Here is an 18,701-nt window from a genome sequence, read left to right as displayed (position 1 = left end):
TTATGCTGAAAACCAGACAATGGTCGCAATGTCAAAGGTAAAGTATCCGTCTAGACTATACCTTCCAGTGTCTCCACAGCCACACTTTTTGGCATGTTACTTTGCCTGCGGTATGAAATGTTCAAAAGCAACATTCTCATGATGGCCCCTCTAGAGCCAGGGCCATTACTGAAATTCTTCATGTTAAACGTAGTTATTCTCTTAGCTATTGTCTCAAAGCTAACTACCAATCCCTGGAAAAAGTGAAGGCATAGTTAAACGGTTATTGTACTTAAGTACCTGCTAATTCAAACGTAAAGGAAGGGTCGTAGTTCAGGTCGTTTAACTCATTACTGCTGTCTAAGCAGGTAAAACTTCTGTTGAAGCAACCAGGAGTTTTATCTGTGAAAGGATGTAAAATCAGGCTGGGCCACTAATTAACGATCTATTGTACTAAGGTGGCTACTTGTCAGTTAACTACCTCAAAAGTAAAAGAATTATTAATTAGGAGTCCTATGGAAATATCTTCACTTATTCCTATTTTGTCTCCTTAAAACTAGTGTCACGTTCCTGGATGGCAGGGGGTATGGTTTCAAGCTTCCTGTAGCGTTAAAGTGTGCATGCATGCACTTCATTACCAGTTATATGTTTAAATAATACTTCGTGCAGTTACAGAGTTGTATCTATTCACCAGCACTGAGCTATGTCTTTTATCAGCATTTTGAAAATCATCCATCTCTAAAAAACAGTGATTAAAGTGTTCGGTTATTTTAGCTGTGTCTGAAAACCAGTTTGTGATTTCATGCATGATGCAAAAAGTGTGCGTACTTGATAAAGTCTTCTCTTTTAACTGCATGCACTGCATGAGCTGGATTTTGTAGAGTGAGTCATGCACTATGAAATCATTGCATTTGTTTCATGTTATGTTGGTAAAGTCTTCGGGGGAAAAAAATGCAGTCATTGTACTCTAAAACAGCTTTCATAAGTGTATTTACTGCTTGTGAAAGATGTTGGCTTGACAGCTCAGAAAGTGAAATCCTTTAATGCATTTTGTAAGCAGAGGTAAAGAAATCCTACCATGAAAATGGGGAGTTCACATTAAACCTTAAAGAATCCCCTTTATACAGTAGGCAGAAGCATATTATTCTCTCTGCTTATTTAATTCTTTCCTGTTCTGCTGAAAGTGTCAATCAGGGTGCCAATTAGTGTCAATTGTGATTTGTTATGGACCTCCTTTTCTCCTTTCTGCTATGAGAATATAGAAAAGTCCACTAGCTCTCAAGAAGCAGCCCACATTGTACTTAATTTTTAGTAAGGGATTTTAATTAATTACCATCATCAATTATATATATATATATGTACATATATATATATATATAAAAATATCTTTCACCAATTTTAATGTAAAAGAAGGTGGTTAAAAAAGGTTTTATTCTCATGTGCAATTAATTTAATTCTGATATCATATGCTAAGGCATGAATGTTACATAGAGGAGAAAGTAATTCCCTTTGGAACAGAAGCAATATAAGATTTAAATCCCAGAAAGCAAAACTTCAGTGCAATTTATGCTTCTATAAAGTTACCATCAAAAAAAAAAAAAACCATCTATCTAATTGTGGATTTGGTTATGCTCTCTTAGTTTTCTTTACCTTAGCGTTTGTTGGATATAAAGAATTTCATTCATCTGGCAGATGGTCCCAACTAGATGTTCCACTCATGTTTAAGCCTACTCAATATTCAAAAACTAATTGCTACAATTATGTAGAGAAGTAGAGCTGAAAAAAATGCAGTCTATCCCTGCACAGCACACACCAGCCAGTCTTATTCTCGAAAACAAACTTTCATTCTATGAATATTTTTGGTTTCTAGACCAAATCTATCATGACAGTGCAAAATAATTTTACTGATCACTCATACTGTTTACTTGTACAAATAGCTAATTCCAGTATTTAAAAGAATAATCATGATGGATATGTACTTCATGAGGTGCGGTACTTCATACTTTTTATTTAACTTGATTCATTAAAGTAATGCAGGATGATTGTGTATTAAATACTCCATTAATATTCTACATATGGTTGTCCCTATTATTTTCAATATTTTTTTGTACATGACAGCTAAGCCAACACATTTTGTGAGTCTGTGACTCCTCAAAATTAGTCTTTAAAGACAATGTTAGACATAGGTTAATATTAAATTGATTAAATATGGAGTCCAGTCCATTTTTCTCTTTGCCAGAAGGCATTTTTGAACTAACTAACCAGTTACTAACTTACAGGTGTGATAACAGAGCCTTTGCTCAGTTCAGACACTTATAATATTGCATGTCCTATTTCTGCTTTTATAAACAAATGAGAATATAGTATTTATACTCAGCCAGAATAACCATAAGCATACCTGTTAAAATGAAAACAACTAAGCATGGATCTGGTTTGCCTTTTGTATTCCACAGAGTTTATAAAGAATATTGGAAGCTTTAAGTAAAGGAAATTGTATATTTACATCCAATAATGAAATTGATTCTGATTAGTGGTAGAATTATTGTTAAGATGTGGGTAATTTTACTAATAGCAAGTAGCTACTTCTAATATATCCCATTCAAACATTAATGATATCTTACGTGTGTGCGTTTCTCAAATACTAAATAAGTTATCTGATTTTTCAGGACCTTTTAATCATATCAAATCAAGTCTGTTGGGATCCACATCGGATTCAAATCTCAACAAGTACAGCACAATCAACAAAATTCCTCAACTCACCCTGAACTTTTCAGATATCAAAAATGAAAAAAAATCTTCATCTCCTCCTTCTTCGGAGAAAGCAATTATTGCACCTAAGGTGAAAGATCGAACGCACAATGTAACAGAGAAGGTTACCCAGGTAAGGTACTACTCATTATTTGAGTTAATTTTCGGTTTTACAAAGCTGATTACCAATGTTTTAGGTCTCTGTACCTTTTCACAAATAGTTTGGATTTCCTTGGAAGGTTTGACTTACTTCACCTCCAATTTAGTTTCACAGGGTAGTTTACAGTATTTGATGATTCTGCTTAAAATCTGCTAAAAAGATATTACGTTTTAAATAGAGTAAACAATTTAAAGGTTTCAGCTATCTAGTTTTCAATAGGGAAAAGCTGTACTTAGTATCAGGTGTCTAAAGGACGTCTATTAATTTCTGTGATTCATGCCAGCAAAAAGTATTGGTTTCATTCTTCTTTCTTAATTTTGTGAATCATTGATTAGTGCCAGATCTTTGTCTTTTCATAATGCTTTTTCCTGTGGGTAGCTTTTCCATATGAGTACATCAAAAAGATTGACAAAATGAAGAGCAGATACCTTTGAACTGGATGTATGATATCTTCTGTCATCCTTGGGAATGAGGCATGCAACCAAATCTGAAAACAATTCAAGATAATGTTGTTTTGATGAACGTCTAGTTTAGCAAGATAGGCTTCTGCTGGTGCTTATCAACAGATAAGTTTACTTAAGTCTAGCATACTGCTAGCTGAATTGTTCCATTTCTACATCTGCTTCTTGTGCAGAAGGTTAGAATTCATGATCACAATACACAACTGGAAAGATTTTACCTTTCTAAGTCAGTGTTTCTTGAGCAGAGATATCTCAGCATGCTAGCTTACCCATGCAAAGAAAAGGATTGCATATGATCCTGATAGGAAATGTGAGAAGGCTGAGGAGTTCTTTTCTGCCTTTTTGTCCTTGTCAGTTAGTGAGGATAAGGGCCAGTATGCACAGTTTTTTGTCTGTGTGCAAACAACATGAATACTGTTACACATATATGTACACTGTGCATTTTACAGATATGTTTATTAAGGAAACTGCAATATGAAACCACACTCTCAAATGATCTCATTAAAGTATACTAGTCACATAAATACATTACATTGTGAATGGCTGTTCTGGACCTACAGAAACAAACACTGTAGAATCCAGTGTTCAGTCATTAGTTTGATTGTCCAAAGATCTTCACAGTAAAGCAGTATACTATTCAACATATTATGAATTTTTACAGTATTAACTTTGCAATCTGTTAGCTTTCTGAGGTACAGAGAACAACATAGACGTACTGCCATTCATTTCCAGATAGTGGTTTGCAGGAATAAGTTTTTATTCTTTAGGCAAACAAAGGAGCCAATAGTTGTATCAGTATTTTTACTTGTTTATTAATTAAATTAAAATATCACAATTATGTCTATTAGGTACAGACTTCCTTGGAAAACCTAATTCAAACCTTGGAAAACCTTGGAAAACCTTTGTCTTATGGAGTCAAATTCCAGAGGTTTATATTGGCATGAATAACACAGTCACTGATGTCCTCTGATATGCCTAATGGATAGAACATTCTGGGGATATAACAAAAGATCTGGAACAGTTTTATGTGTGAGCTAAGCTCCAAGTTTCATAACTTGTTAATAGGCTGTTAGGACGTAGGCAAAAGATATAAGGGTTGGATATTTGATTGAATGCCTGAATTTCAACCAGATCTTCAGAAGCTTGATCATAAGTGATTTTAAGCAAATTGTTGAAGACTATAGAGAGACTTCCTGCTCTTGATTCACTACATGGTTGAAATATTATCTTCCAAAATTTCTTCTTGCTACATCTGTGAAAGATAATTTTGTCTTATACATTCTAAGGAACACTTCTACAGATCACTTTGCTAGAAGAATGAAGTAAGTAATAAACTCCAGCACAGTAGGTAGCAAAGAGCTACAGAAGAAAATAAAATGATGAGAATGAGCATATTTCTTCAGCCTAAGAGAAATACAACGCCCTCTGATGGCAACAGTCTTCAGCTAAATTGAGATTCAATTTTACATTTCTATTGTAATAACGTATGAAGATTAGCAAGGACAGTGGTGATGGGATGGTGGCTGGACTGGATGATCTTAAAGGTCTTTTCCAACCTTAATGATTCTATGACAGGCTACCAGTTTGCAAGGTCCTTTAAATGAGATGCAATGCTCTTTATCCAAAAGTCTCTGTAAGCACAGGGTCATCCCTTGAGTGTCCATCCAGTCACAGACTGAAGAAGGTTAGATGTGCTTTGTATTAGAATACAGGTAGAAATTCCATCAGAAAAAATTTGCCTAAAATATCTTTCAACTTACTACTAACCTCCTTCCTCATACCAGACTGCATATTCTCTACATTGCCTCTATGCCAGATAGTTTCTGTACTTCTACTCCCTGTGACAGATACAAAAATGAATGTATTGTACACCCTCCTAGAGAAACAGAGATAGAAGCTCTATCAGTTCTATCTTGAGATCAGTTAGTGCCTAAAATGTAATTGGATTTTTATCTTTCATATATTTTGTCTGTGATAGCCAACTTGAATCTACAACCATTGTACTTTCTTCCTTGGTTAGTTGTGAAAGATTTAATCTCTTTCAGATCCATTTTGATATGTTTTTAATTATTCATTGCAGTTATACATAGAAATCTCTTCAAAGATAATATGGCAAAAAGTCAAATTACATTAAATAGACTAATTTTTAAAAGTTATGTAAGCATGAGTCAAGCTTTATTGGTTATTTCAAAATTCTGACTGGATAGTTCATGCCATACTGCCAAGTTTATATCTAATAGTGAAACTGCTATGGGGAAAAAAATATCTATGTTTATTCTCAAAACAACATAATATCATTAAGTTCATATTATCAAAATTCCAACTCATCTAAAACTTCCAGGAACACTGATGATAAGTACATTTAAAATTAAATTTAATTTGCACTACGTACTCAAGTTGGCAGAGTCATCTGATATGCAAATCTGTGAAGCAGCATCAAAAATCTACAGAGGGCATTATGACCAATTGAATCCATAGGTCAGTATTAGGGAAAAAGAAAAAAGAAAAGAGAAAAAGAACAAAAAACAAATGACTGTAAAATGGCCATGGTAAGTTAAATGGTCAACTTCAATCAGAGTAGGGAGATTTTGAAATAGTCTTCCACTAGAAATTACAGCAGGAATTCCAAATGTTTTTAGACAGAGCTTGAGAAATGTAGTTAAGGAATAGATAACATGATGTGCTTTTCTGTGATTGCAGAACTCAGTGACATGGAACGCCACGTCTAGTCACATATGTCACCACTCCATGCTGTGTCTCACCCTCTCCCTTCCTCAGCTTTGCAGGGAAATTCATTCTTGCTGCTATAACCTGATACTTTTACTACCGTGGCTTCTTTCACTGTTTGCAACTAAAATACAAACATACGCACTCTGGTACGACATTGACGTATCACTGAGCCTCAAGGTTGTGTCACTGCACTCTGGATTCTCTTTAATGTCTCAGTTACAGCAAACCAACTGTCAGTATCTTATGATTCAAATGAGTTCCTTTTCCAGAGATAACTGTATTATTTCTATTGTATTCACAACTTAGAGAAGGAATTTAAGTAGAAAAGGTAGTTAAGAAGGAGCAGTTAGAACGCAGCTGCTTGCACAAGAAACAGTAATCATGGTCATTCTGTTTAGAGGGATGGATACATTTTGACAAAGCATTTAAGGAGGAGACCAGATGCTTTAGCAAATGAGATTTTATTGTAATAAATTAGGACGGAAAACAAACAAACAAACAAACAAACAAAAAGTTTAGAAAAGACTTTCAAAAGGAACTGAAGCTGTGGGACAGTGGTTGATCTTGAGTTTAAAATAAAAGCTTTAAAATGTAGATGGAGAAAATGAGATTTCATTCAGAATTGCTTAATAAATAAATAAAATTCTCCAGGTCATACATACATTTTAAGTAATGTGATAAGTAAATCTAATTAAAGAGCTAGGTTATAAATTCTATTGTCAGGACCCTTCAAATTTTGTTTTAGTACTTAAGAGGAGTATTCAGGACATTATGTAGACATTAAGATTGCAGGCACCATATAGCTAGCAGTAACATTTCTGTCACATACTTCACTGCAAGCTATATAGTAACTGCAATTTTAATCTCTTCATAATGTCCGGAATGTCCTTTGGTTTAGCTGACTAAAACTCCCTGTGTAATGCAGAGAACCATCACTTCTGCATAACATTGACTTTTACTCATATGAATAGCCCAGCAATAGCTTCCAGATAGCCATTATTGAATAATTGGCTTTGTTATATCCCAATGTAGATATCTGTCACTAAAATTAGTTACATTTCCCTTTCACTTTACTGAAAACTTTTTTTTTTTCGTTTCACATTAGAATTTCCAGAAACACTAAGCTAGGCTGTCTTTTAGAACTTACTTTTTTTTCATGACTCATTTTTTGATGGTCTGTTCAGGGAGGCAATCCAATTTCTGCACTTTTTTGCACTGACAGGCTTAGATGGGGTCCTGACATTGATCGCTAGAAAGAGACAAGTCTTCCCAGAGGCACAGAAAATAGACTTTTTATTAAAGAAAGCAGTGGGGCAAAAAAAAAAAACAAAAAACAAAAAACAACAACAACAAAAAAAAACAAACAAAACAAATTGACATCTATCTCTTAACATTTTTGATGAGTTTGTAAAGGGGACTCTGGCCTCTAAATTATAGCATGTAGAGAACCAACAGTAGGCAATTTTATCTTCTTTTTTAAACATTTTTATTTTAAGTCCTATTACTCATCCAGTTCATGATGATATATGGCTCCAAAGCTGAGAAATCTGTTGTGAATGGACTCAGAATGGCATGAAGATTACATTAGTCTGTATTCATAACTAATGTCACAGAAGAAAGAATTCCTGAATATCCACGGACTAACAGTGGCAATAAGAAATTTACAATTAAAAACCATGTAAATTACAGATCCCTTAATTGTGTTATTTGAGCAAGACTGTTTTCCGGTCCCTCATCATTAATGCTAAGAGAGATTATTGGTACCCAGAAATTAAGCAGTCTGGTCTGGTTGAAAGTGTATCAATATGCATCTATTTTTTATGATTTGACACAATAATTGAGTTATAGAAAGTAGAACTATAATCTTCAAATTTTTGTAGATAATATTTTTCAAAACCATCCTCCCACCTGAAATATATGCATCCTAATTTTTTACATGGTTGATCAAATGGTTTGTACCTTAATTAGATACACAATTGACTGTAAGACTGTGTTCGGATTTGCAGACATGCTCAACACTCACAGCTTTTCTTAAAGTGGAGCTCTCAGTATATGGTGGATCACACAAGAAGAGATGGACCTTGTAGTTTCACTTCTATGTTTTTGTAATCTGGCTAGACTCTTCTCTGTCAGTTCTAAAAGATTAAGAAATAAGCTGCAATTTCCCCCAGGGCTAACTTCAGCTGTTGATATGAAAAGATCTATTATACAATCACGATTTCAAATGAACCTTCAGGTTCGCAGTCTAAAAGAAGGCATCTAGGACAAAGAGGGGCAGCCTAAGACCTAAAAACAAACCACATTATTGAGCTATATATTTGCAGTAGTTTGATTCAGTTGACATGTTGCACCATTTACAACGTCATGCAGTGACTTGCAGACAAACAACATTTCAAAACTTTCCTTTCGAAAAAAGGTTGACAAAAAGCAGAAAATTCTGAATTAAGGGGTAACATTTTTGATATGCCTTTCAATTATGCAGCAAGGCATACATATAAAGAAAAATTCCCTCATTACTTCATGGAAAGTGTAAATTATTTGATTCTCCTGAATCAAACCTTTTTTTATTCAATTATTTGCTATCCTTGTTCTCAATGAGCAATTGATATAAATTATTCAGGAATTATTTCCTTTATTTACAATCATACTTATCAACCTCATACAATACAATTTCATATTTTATTCTCATTATATATCTGGGCTTCATCATTACTGTAGATTTTGTTACGGAATTAGAATAAATTGTCATTTAGAAGGCACTCCTGAAAAGAAAAAATATCAGAGAGCATTACTGTGATGACAAAATCAACATATCCCAGTCTGGTGTAGTAATTCATATCTATGCAAAGATGCCACCAAACTTCAAGAAAAGACTCTTTTGTATTAGAACAAGAAGCTATACATAGTGCATAGAAACAGAAAATAAAGCCCTTGTTTTGATCAATTTTAGAAAAAGTTAGAAAACATTTTACACAATTTAGAAAATTAGAAAACATTTTTATTGAAGCAACTTGCTATTGAATTAAGTAAGAAAATGGCCAAGGTAATTACAGATATACAGCAATTGTGAATGATAATACATTCCTTGAAGGTGATTGTTTCTACCAAAGCCCCATGTGATAGCTGAATAGGCTAAGACATCAAAACTGATAGTGTTTTGAGAAGATTTCACAACATATGGTGGAAATGGAGCAGTCAGAAAGCCCAGCTGCTTTGAAGTACGTAACCTGGAATCATCATTCTTAATTAGTCCAAGTCATTCCCCTAAGATCTACTCTTCTGAGAAAGGGAATGCCTGATTTTGCTGTTAAGAAAAGGTATTCAGTATCTTTATGAATTAATAATTTCAAGTAATCAGTATTTTGTATGAGCTCTTTGTTGTTTGGCCTTGAGCCAAATACTCCAATATCTGTTCTGTGATGCTAACATGGAATGGGTTATACGTTTTTTGTTTTTATAAATACTGATTTTTTTTTTTTTCAAGATCAAAATTCTTCTTTTGATGCTTGTATATGGGGGAAAACAGGTAGGTACAGGATTTCAGACTGTGCTGTAGTTGATTCTGAAAACAATGAATATGATGAATGTGTCGAGTATGTAAGAACTAAGTAAATAAGACTGATGAAAAACAAGTTGTAGGCAGCATTTTGGCAAATCTCATTTCTCCAGAACAGAAAAACATCCCATGATGTATTGACCTTGGAAATTTTTAAACTTGATAACTTAATGCATGAAAACCAAGAGTTTTGTCACCCATCATGAACTGCAAGAAGTCAGGCCTCTGCTTATCCCCTGACAAGACCCAGTAAGATCCAGCAAAGTGGCAGAGTCCTCTGATCCACCTGGCATGCATTGCCTGAAATAAGCTTTCAAGTTGTAGTTACAGCTGCTATAAAACAGCGATGAAACAAGTCAGTCTTTTACATAACCTTAGAACCATACAAAAACATAGTGTGGAAGAGACCTCTAGAGGCCATCCAAACCAGCCTCCTACACAAAACAGAAATAACTTCAATTAGGCCAGAATCAAGTGGTTACTATGCTAACTTGGGAAACATTTTCTATGTTTAGGCTGAATAAACATATATTTTCCCAGAGAAAATCACCCAGTGATAGACAGCAATAGCAAATGATATGTGGAAAGAGGGAGGAAAGAAGGCAGAAAACTGTGGATTTCATGGACCAGAAAAAGCTGGCATTTTACAAGGAGCATTGCTTGTGTAGCTAACATTTAGGATATTCACTTAGAAGCAGTCCTGAGTTGTATTTCCAGATAATTTTGCCTGTTAGTTATCTTAGACCATCTGTTAAAAAATTCTTAGAAATAACCTTGAGCACTGGGACCTCAGACTCAGGACTCACTTCTGAGTGCTCTGACCTTAAACAGCCTTGGGTTCTCAACTCTCTTCTGGTACCAGTCACCTCACAAATGCAGCTCACAATTTAATACCATTTTTTGCAAGCAACATATTTTCCTTTTAGTGTAATACTGGTTCAAACACAAACTGAAATATTGGTAGATAATTTGAAAGATAACATTCAAGGAAATAGTTATGTTCCCACACATGACTGACAAAAGAAACTGATGAATAAACTGGCCATTCTGTCATTTTGCAGATAGCGAGGTGATGGTAAATCTGGTGATAATTATAAGGCAGTTATCTTCTACTGCTGGTTAGAAACCATGTGATCTTAAACATATGAGGGAAAAACAGTAGAAAGGGTGTTTTTCTTTTGTCTCCAGTAGCAGAGAAGGGTATGGATTGGTTGGTGTTCACGTATTGAAAACCGCGGAAAACAGATTCTGTTTAGGGTTTGTTAGTGCTTGGAATTTTTATTTTCAGATTAGAAAATAGTTAGAAAAAATAAAGACCATTCAGCCCAATCAGCACAATGTGTTGTCTGATGAATTCTCAATGACCTCGAAATAAATAAGGTCATACTTCTCATCTGTAATCTGACATATGCTAGAACTTGGATAATGCTTTCAGCTTGTCACTGGTAACAGAATCAATAGAGAAAGTGGATACCTTTAACAGTTCAGAAATAATGCTTTTTAAAAAAAGCAAGGAACACTCTTTAAATTATCTTTAAATGTTAATAAAGTCAGAGCAAAGGAAAAATCTGCAACCATGTGTATGAATAAAAAAAATGAAGGTCATAGGATTCCGAATATTTTATTTATGAAACAGTGTGCTGATTAAGTAGTGTGGTAATCAGTGTGATCATATGCAGTTGCAATGCATTTACTGAGCTTTATGAATGATATAGGTGATGCTAAGATATAAAATCAGTGAGGATTTTACCCACTAATATAAAATATATCTAGAGATATAAATCTCTAGGTGATATTTACTAAAAGCGCCTTATTCAGGCCACCTACATTTTTTTATGTGGAACTATACTAAAAAATACAAATCTAAGTGAAGCAGATTTTATGAATGTTTAGTTAATACTCATAGTGTTTAGAAAACACGCAGAGTTTTTTCTTCACAATACCAGCATAGACTTGAATTAGAGTTGTCTTAGATAAATCCGTTTTTCTGAAAAGCTAAATAAATCCTTCACTGAAACACATGGTAAAATTCTCTTTAAGGTGATTTACATGTATTTTCAAGTATAAAATTTTATTCAAAAAAATGTATATTTTACTCTAAGGCAGTGTCTTTTCAAATATCAAAATTAAAGTAACAACTTTTTATTTAATAACTTGGAAACTGGCATGAACAGGTACATACATCTCCAGGCATAGCCTGTTTGGAATACTATTAAATGAAAAACACAGCTTTTCACAGCTTTGCATTTTCTTCTAATCCGAGTATCCATCTTCTTTGAATATATTTCCCTTTCTAAATGAATTCTATTAATTATGAAGAAACCTAATTTCCTTTGAAACAAAAGAGCTACTGCATGTCATAGTCTCATGTTTGTACCACTTTGTTCTGTTCAGAAAAGTTTAGTTTTATTGGGTTTGTAGGTGGGATAACGATGAAAGATTATAACTGAAGGAAATACCTTTTGCTGCAGCTTAGTCTCTAATGATGTTAGTTGCTGGGCTTGGAATTGAGCAAGAAATCAGTGCCTGGGGCTCATGGTCATCCTGTAGAACTCGTTAGAGGCCAGCTAACTTATTTTGACAAATTTTGTTAGAATAACGTGCTGACTGCAGCTTCCTTCCAGATTTTCAAGCAAAGCTTAAAATATAAGTTACATATAGGGTGATTATTTCCAGATAAGCTATGCTTTTTTCTTTCTTTTTTACATGTATGATGCCAAGCAAGCAAAGGAACCTGAAAAAGTGAGTGATCCATTCACAGTTTAAACACTGTGATAAATTTGACAAAGCATCTGAAAAACAAAAAATATTGGGAACAATCAATCTTACAGCCAGGCTTCAAGACATTTTTTACCTCAGTTTATACTTTTCATACCTGCAACCATGCATGTGATAACCTATAGTACCAAAAAGATTCCAATATGTCCTTAGTTAAATCTTACACTCTCTCAAACCTGAGCTTAGTTTAGCATTACATAAATGAGGCTGTTCTAGTTACTTTTGAATCTCTGGTGTCATTCTAACACAATAGTTCTGTTAGAGCAGCAGAGTATATCCTCCTCCTAGTGTGTCTTTCCATATTTCCTAAAACCAAAATATGTTTTCAGATTGGAAAAGCAAAAAAAAATGTCTAACTTAACATTCAGCTACTGGTGGAGGAAAGACAAGTTTATCTGAGAGGTTCTTCGTGGCTTTTTTCCTGTAACTGCTCTGCCATTTTTGCTGTATAAGCAGTATGAATTAAATGGATTGCTCTAGAAATCAGGATTGTTCTTTTATGGCTTGGTTTTGCTACCAAGATGTGATTTGTGTGGTAACATTCCATTTCTCACAGCCAAATACATTTTGGTAGGAAATTTCTTGACAAAATTTGGTACAATGTTAGGTAATGTGCTAAAAAACTAGAAATGTTGTGAAAATTGAGACATGGGCAGAATGGTAAAACAAAATATCTTCTTAAAATGAGTGATGCTGGCATTTGTTCATTCATCACAAACACCAGAGAGTCATGAGGGAGAAAGACTGAATTTCTGAATGAAGCTTTTCCCAAGCCACCAGTGCAGTTTCAGTTGAAGTTAACTTTTTAACCTTTTAACTTTTTAACTTCTTAAACATTAGAAGGTCTAATTACTAAATGCAAATTTTCTAGAAACTGAAATTTGCTTATTTTTTTATTATAGACCAATAATTTAGCATAAAAATGAAGATTAAATTTAAATATGCACCTAAGGATAGAGATCTTTTCTCCCTTTATACGCTAATCCTAAATGCTGTGTCAACCAATACTGGGATCTTAGAACAAAAGTATAGCTTGTACCTGCTTCATCTTTATTACATGCACTTCAGATATTCTCTTACAGCATTTGTGCTCTTTTTTAGCTGAATCAAAATGTTTGGCAACTTTATAAAGGTACATTTTTTTCTGAAATATATTAAGAGAGACAATAAAACACAGGAACAAAATCTGCTTCGTTTCAATGTTTCAATGCTCTTGTTTCATGAGCTAACAAGAGAAAATATATTTTAGGTGACTAAAAATCACAGCAATAATTTAAGCCTTTTTAAAATATATGACCCCTAATATTTTCTTGTTCAGACATATAAATGCTTGTTAACAACTTGCTGGTTATGTTGCCAGAAGAGTGATGAATAGCTCACAAACTGTTCAGCATTTTGAAGTGTTGTATTTTCTATCTTCTGTAATAATACTTTTTCACTTCTTGGAGAATTCATAAAAAGCCTTGCACAACTTTTAATACATATTCAGACATCAATGTCTGTAAAAAATAGTTGCCAATAACTCCTTCTTTCATAATCTGCAAATCACAATGATTTAAATATCAGTAAAGCATGCTCAAAAAATCTATATGCTTCTGTGTTGCGCTGATGATGCACTACCCACCCAGTAGTTGGATATCGAGTGACAGTATATAATGGATAGAATGGACAATGGATAGAAAATAAACTATAAAAATACTTCCTCTCTTTTAATATCTATATTTATGAGAAAATGAATGATAAGTTAAAGGTAGTGAGTTTTCTAAATTATTATATATGTTCAAGTTCAGTGAAGCCATTTTCTTTGTCAGCAACATCTACAAGTATATTAATTCCATCAAACTTGCACAATTTACTGAACAAATATGAAGACAATCCTGTTGTACTGTTCTATTGTCAGGGTACACATAACTTTCCTTGCTAATTTGGTGATTCTGTGATGCTGCATATTTAAATCTCATTAGCTGAATATACTTATTGAATTATTTGGTAGTCACATGAAAACTGTATGAGCTCAGTCTTATAAGGCACTCAGTACTCCCAAGATGTACCATTTCTCTCAAATTTCCAGTAGGATTTGAAAGTACTTATCATGAGGAAGAATGCTTTCTTGTCAAATAGAGACTAATTGGAACACATTCTGGGGGGAATCTTTGTAAATCTTTAAGAGTCATAACAGTTTTGTGATTCTCTTCACATAGTAGTCAACTTACTTGACAATGACATGGCCTCTGTTTGTGTTGTATTGCTGTATTGGCTGAGATCTCAGACCTGCAATTACATTTCTGGGGATGTCAGTGTTTGTGGATACCAGTAAATCTCTATAAAATAAGCACTAGTGAGGACCTGGCAGTTTTCCAGTACAGGTGCTGTAATTGTAAGGCACCAATCCAGTTGCTGTACTTAGCTAAGTCATGTCAGTAACGGATACATACACTGCATGGATGTGGGCTTCAGGCATGGGATCAGATCTTAAATTTGATCTCTGTTTTATCACGTATTTTAGATGAGATGCCATAAAATATTATTATTTAGAAATCTAAACACTACGCTCATAAGTATAATGAAATATATTTTAGTGACAGTCTTAAGTAGAAAATGTGAAAAGCAGAGGTGAAAGCTGTCCATAGATCATTTTATATTTCTAAAAACAGTAAAATACAAATTTTGGATATACAGAAAGATGTTGTGAAAGTTTTTCTGTAGTTCCTGCCCAACATTATGTATTAACCCCCCTTTACAATTATGCATTCTAATCTATATATTTGTTTCATTCTTTAAAAACATCTTCTTAAAAACATTACAAATATAGTTGAAATGCAACTGGCTATTGCAATGTCATTGGCATTGAACCACTGACAAAGAACCACGTAAAACCGTTTTGGCATTCTATTACTTGTTCAGTGTTGTTTCCCAAAAGCATTCTCAGCAAGGATTGGAAAAGCACTTCCTGCTTGGAAGAACTTGTCTACTCAAAACATGTATTTTGAAGTAGGCTTCCATTTTATAAGGCTTGCAGCTACAGCTGTATACGTTGTAAACATAACAGTGCAGGAAGAATTAGAGGAATTAGAGAACCAGAAGGCAGGTGCAGGCAGCAAATTCCTATACAGGCAGAAAATATTCACCTACACTTGTAATTGGAAATGTTATAAATATGTAACTGTAACTAAACTACCTAAGGCAGAGAGAGAACAATTTAATTGGAGGAATTTGAATGGTGAAAGCAACAGTATTACGCTCACAGGTGATCAAGAGCTGTCTACGATGATGTCAGTCGCTATTCTTTTTGTATTTTCCAAAATCAAAATAGCAATCTTATGGCAATTAGAATTATAATTCAGTTAAAATTTTTCCTTTTCTTAAATTTTATCAGTAATAAACAGTATTAAATTTCAACTTCACTGAAATTGTGTGGATGTTTATTATGAAAATTGCCTAACACTAGATCAGATAGATTCCAAATACTAATCAAAACGTACCCATTTTTACTTCTTTCCTATTATCTCATCATCTCTGGAACTGCAACTCCAGCCGCATATTGATTTACTAAATATCCAAAAAACTTTTCAGAAAAAGTCTACCTTTCATTAACTCAAAAAAGGCTTAATTTCATGGCATTTAAAAACAGTCTGACTTCTGGAACAAAATGTCTCAAAACTTAAATAAGCTTTGAGTTTTTTCAGACATTAATAACAAAAAATGCATTTCAATACCTACCTAAAATTACACTTACTCTTGCTGAATATGTGGGCGTAGTCTAAAAACAAAACAAAACAAAAAAATTTATTGTGCTATTTCTAACTCTGCAAAAAAGAAAATATTGATTCCATTGTTTAAATTAGAAAGATTTATTACTTCTTGTAACTAAGTTCCCAAATGGGAATCAAAGGACAACCCATATTTTCACAGTGCACCAGATATTCCTTAACAAAAGCTTAACTTTAAAAATATGAGGCCATTAAACGTTCTATGACAGTACCTCACAGGTATACTTCAAACTGTCTCATAGAGAATGGTAAATAGCAGCATTATATCCTAAGTATCATGCTATAAGATTTAAAAACATTTAGAAGAGACATGTTCACTTAAATTTAAGTTCCCTTAAAACAGGAAGAAAATTATTAACATTTCCCATTATCAGTGTTTCTTGATTAAGATGTTCTTTAATAGATATCCTTGAAAAACATACTAAAATGTCTTTTAATATGGATGTGTGAAGGTAGAATATAAAGCTGGATTTCACTCTAAATGAAAAGCACTTCAAATTTCTTTTGGTAATGGCATAATCTTATTAGTTGTTCATGTCAGCATCAAGGGAGACAATCATTCAGAAAACTGAAATATGAAAGACTGTAACAGTCTTGTGGGGAATTAGATAATGCCTGTCATCAGCAAGCACATGTTGATTTAATTTCCATTTACTCAATAATGCTTGTGTAACATTTGTTTTTAGGTCTTTTTAGATTCAAAGATCTCTTCAGGATGTCCAATTTGTAGAAATCTCATGATAATATTATGAATAGAGAAGAAAAGAGTAAAGATGTCCTTGCTAGTTGTAGCTTAGTAGCTTCAGTAGGATTGTTACACAAGAGAAATGAGAGCCAGCAGAGGTTACATTAAAAGAAGAGAGTTCCACAAATTTGATAAAATATCCAATGCATAATCATACCCTCTTCTAACACTGAAATAATACTGCTTTATTTTTTGAACTGTAATGTCATTCAAATTTAAGGTCTATGGTCGTGATAAAAGCGGTTTTTTTATTGGGGCTTTATTGGCTTAATTGTTGTATATGCTTCATTATTTTTTCTTATTTCTTTGTTTTGTTTTCCAATTTTCTGGAAAATGAGTTTGTATAAGGTGTATTCATATAAACACGAGCTCAAATATATGTTAAAGGAAGAGATTGTACTTGAGGTTGGAGTTTTTGGATTACAGTAGTATCCAGGTTCATTCTGCACCATGAACTGCATCAGAGAGCAAACAGGAAAAGAAACTTTACTTGAATTTAGGAGATGCTACTAAATTTTATGGTCACAAACCACTGAAAATATTGTTTAATCCAAATAGATTTCCATTTTCTGTGAAATTACTTAGAGAATATTGAGATTTATTTGATCAAATAACCTATAGGAGTCTTCTATAAAAATAAGAAAGGTATTAATTTTCTTATGACAGCTCTTTCTTTTGTTCTTTGTTAAGAAAAAGAATATGTTTTATATTCCATTAGTGCCATTACCTTGTTACACTCAGATAGTGAATGTGTGTCTTATTTTGTCTTTTTGTTTCAACCCTGAATCTCTGTATTTGGATTAAAAGATCTGAAAAGTCACAAATTTTTGTTAGTTCTTTCCCTTGTTTTTATCTAGTAAAGATAGTGCAAATAATATAATTATTTTGGTTCTATTATCAAGTTTTTTACATTTTTGTGTAAATGTTATATGTTGGCTAAACCAAGATATAAGATATTTTATATCTTTAATATGCTTTCTACAGTGGAGAATTTTGAAGTGTCTTCATTTTTTTTGTAGAATAATAATATTCAAGTCTCAGCATTCAAGAACTAAACATTTGATAGATTTGCTACAGATTCCCTGATTTAAAGACGCAGGAACATTGTTCATTCTTTGGTCAGAACTATATGCCTCACATTGGACTGAGTTCAGTGAGATATTGACAAAATATATATATATATTCATTTTATATAGTGTTTCCTAGAAATAAACTATTTTAACATTTTATTTCAGTGCATGGACTGGTAGCATCTTACATAGTTTCATGAATGGTATTTTATCAGAGGGATAAATATTAAATATTATATTAAAGTCTTCAAGTGATGTAGGACTATGAAGTTTGTTAAAATGAAAGGTGCTATGTAAGATATAACCTTGTTAATACAAGTTTCACTTTATCTGTGGCAAAAGTAATAGTGACATAACAGTATCTAGTACAGAATAGATCTACATAATGTTAAATATGTAAATTTAACAGTTCATTTCAGACATAATTTGTCATTAGACATAGGAAATTATCTTTCTGAAAAGCTAATACATTAAGCTTTGTGCTCATCAACCTTCCACATATACCTCTGTATACCTCTATTTTATAACTGCCATTTTCTTGGGTTTTTTTGTTCCCCTGTGTATCTTTTATTTTGTTACCTGGAAACAATTGCCCCCTCTGATCATATTTTCCAGATGTGTATTAGTTTTGTCTATAATGAGAGGTTTTACCTAGTCTGCAGATGTGCTCTGTATTGTTTGTGCAAATGTACTGAAATCATGTA

At 33.3% G+C, this 18,701-nt stretch overlaps 1 protein-coding gene across 5 annotated transcripts in view; it reads left to right on the top strand.

The window, feature by feature from the left end:
- Window positions 1–18,701, top strand: part of KCNH7 (potassium voltage-gated channel subfamily H member 7) — a 213,303-nt gene that overhangs the window by 145,150 nt on the left and 49,452 nt on the right. For 2 of the 5 annotated variants that reach the window (XM_090143855.1, XM_090143858.1), the window contains exons 6-8: window positions 17–37; window positions 540–563; window positions 2,646–2,860. In XM_090143855.1, coding sequence (XP_089999981.1) covers window positions 17–37; window positions 540–563; window positions 2,646–2,860 — 260 coding nt within the window. The remainder of the gene's footprint in view (window positions 1–16; window positions 38–539; window positions 564–2,645; window positions 2,861–18,701) is intronic. The other 3 variants (XM_031599550.2, XM_090143857.1, XM_090143856.1) reach the window with 2 other exon arrangements.

The sequence above is a fragment of the Phasianus colchicus genome, chromosome 7 (genome assembly GCF_987193195.1).
Source record: "Phasianus colchicus chromosome 7, bPhaCol1.hap1.1, whole genome shotgun sequence".
In the NCBI taxonomy this organism is placed as follows: Eukaryota; Metazoa; Chordata; class Aves; order Galliformes; family Phasianidae; genus Phasianus; species Phasianus colchicus.
This window is presented reverse-complemented; position numbering and strand designations above follow the sequence as displayed.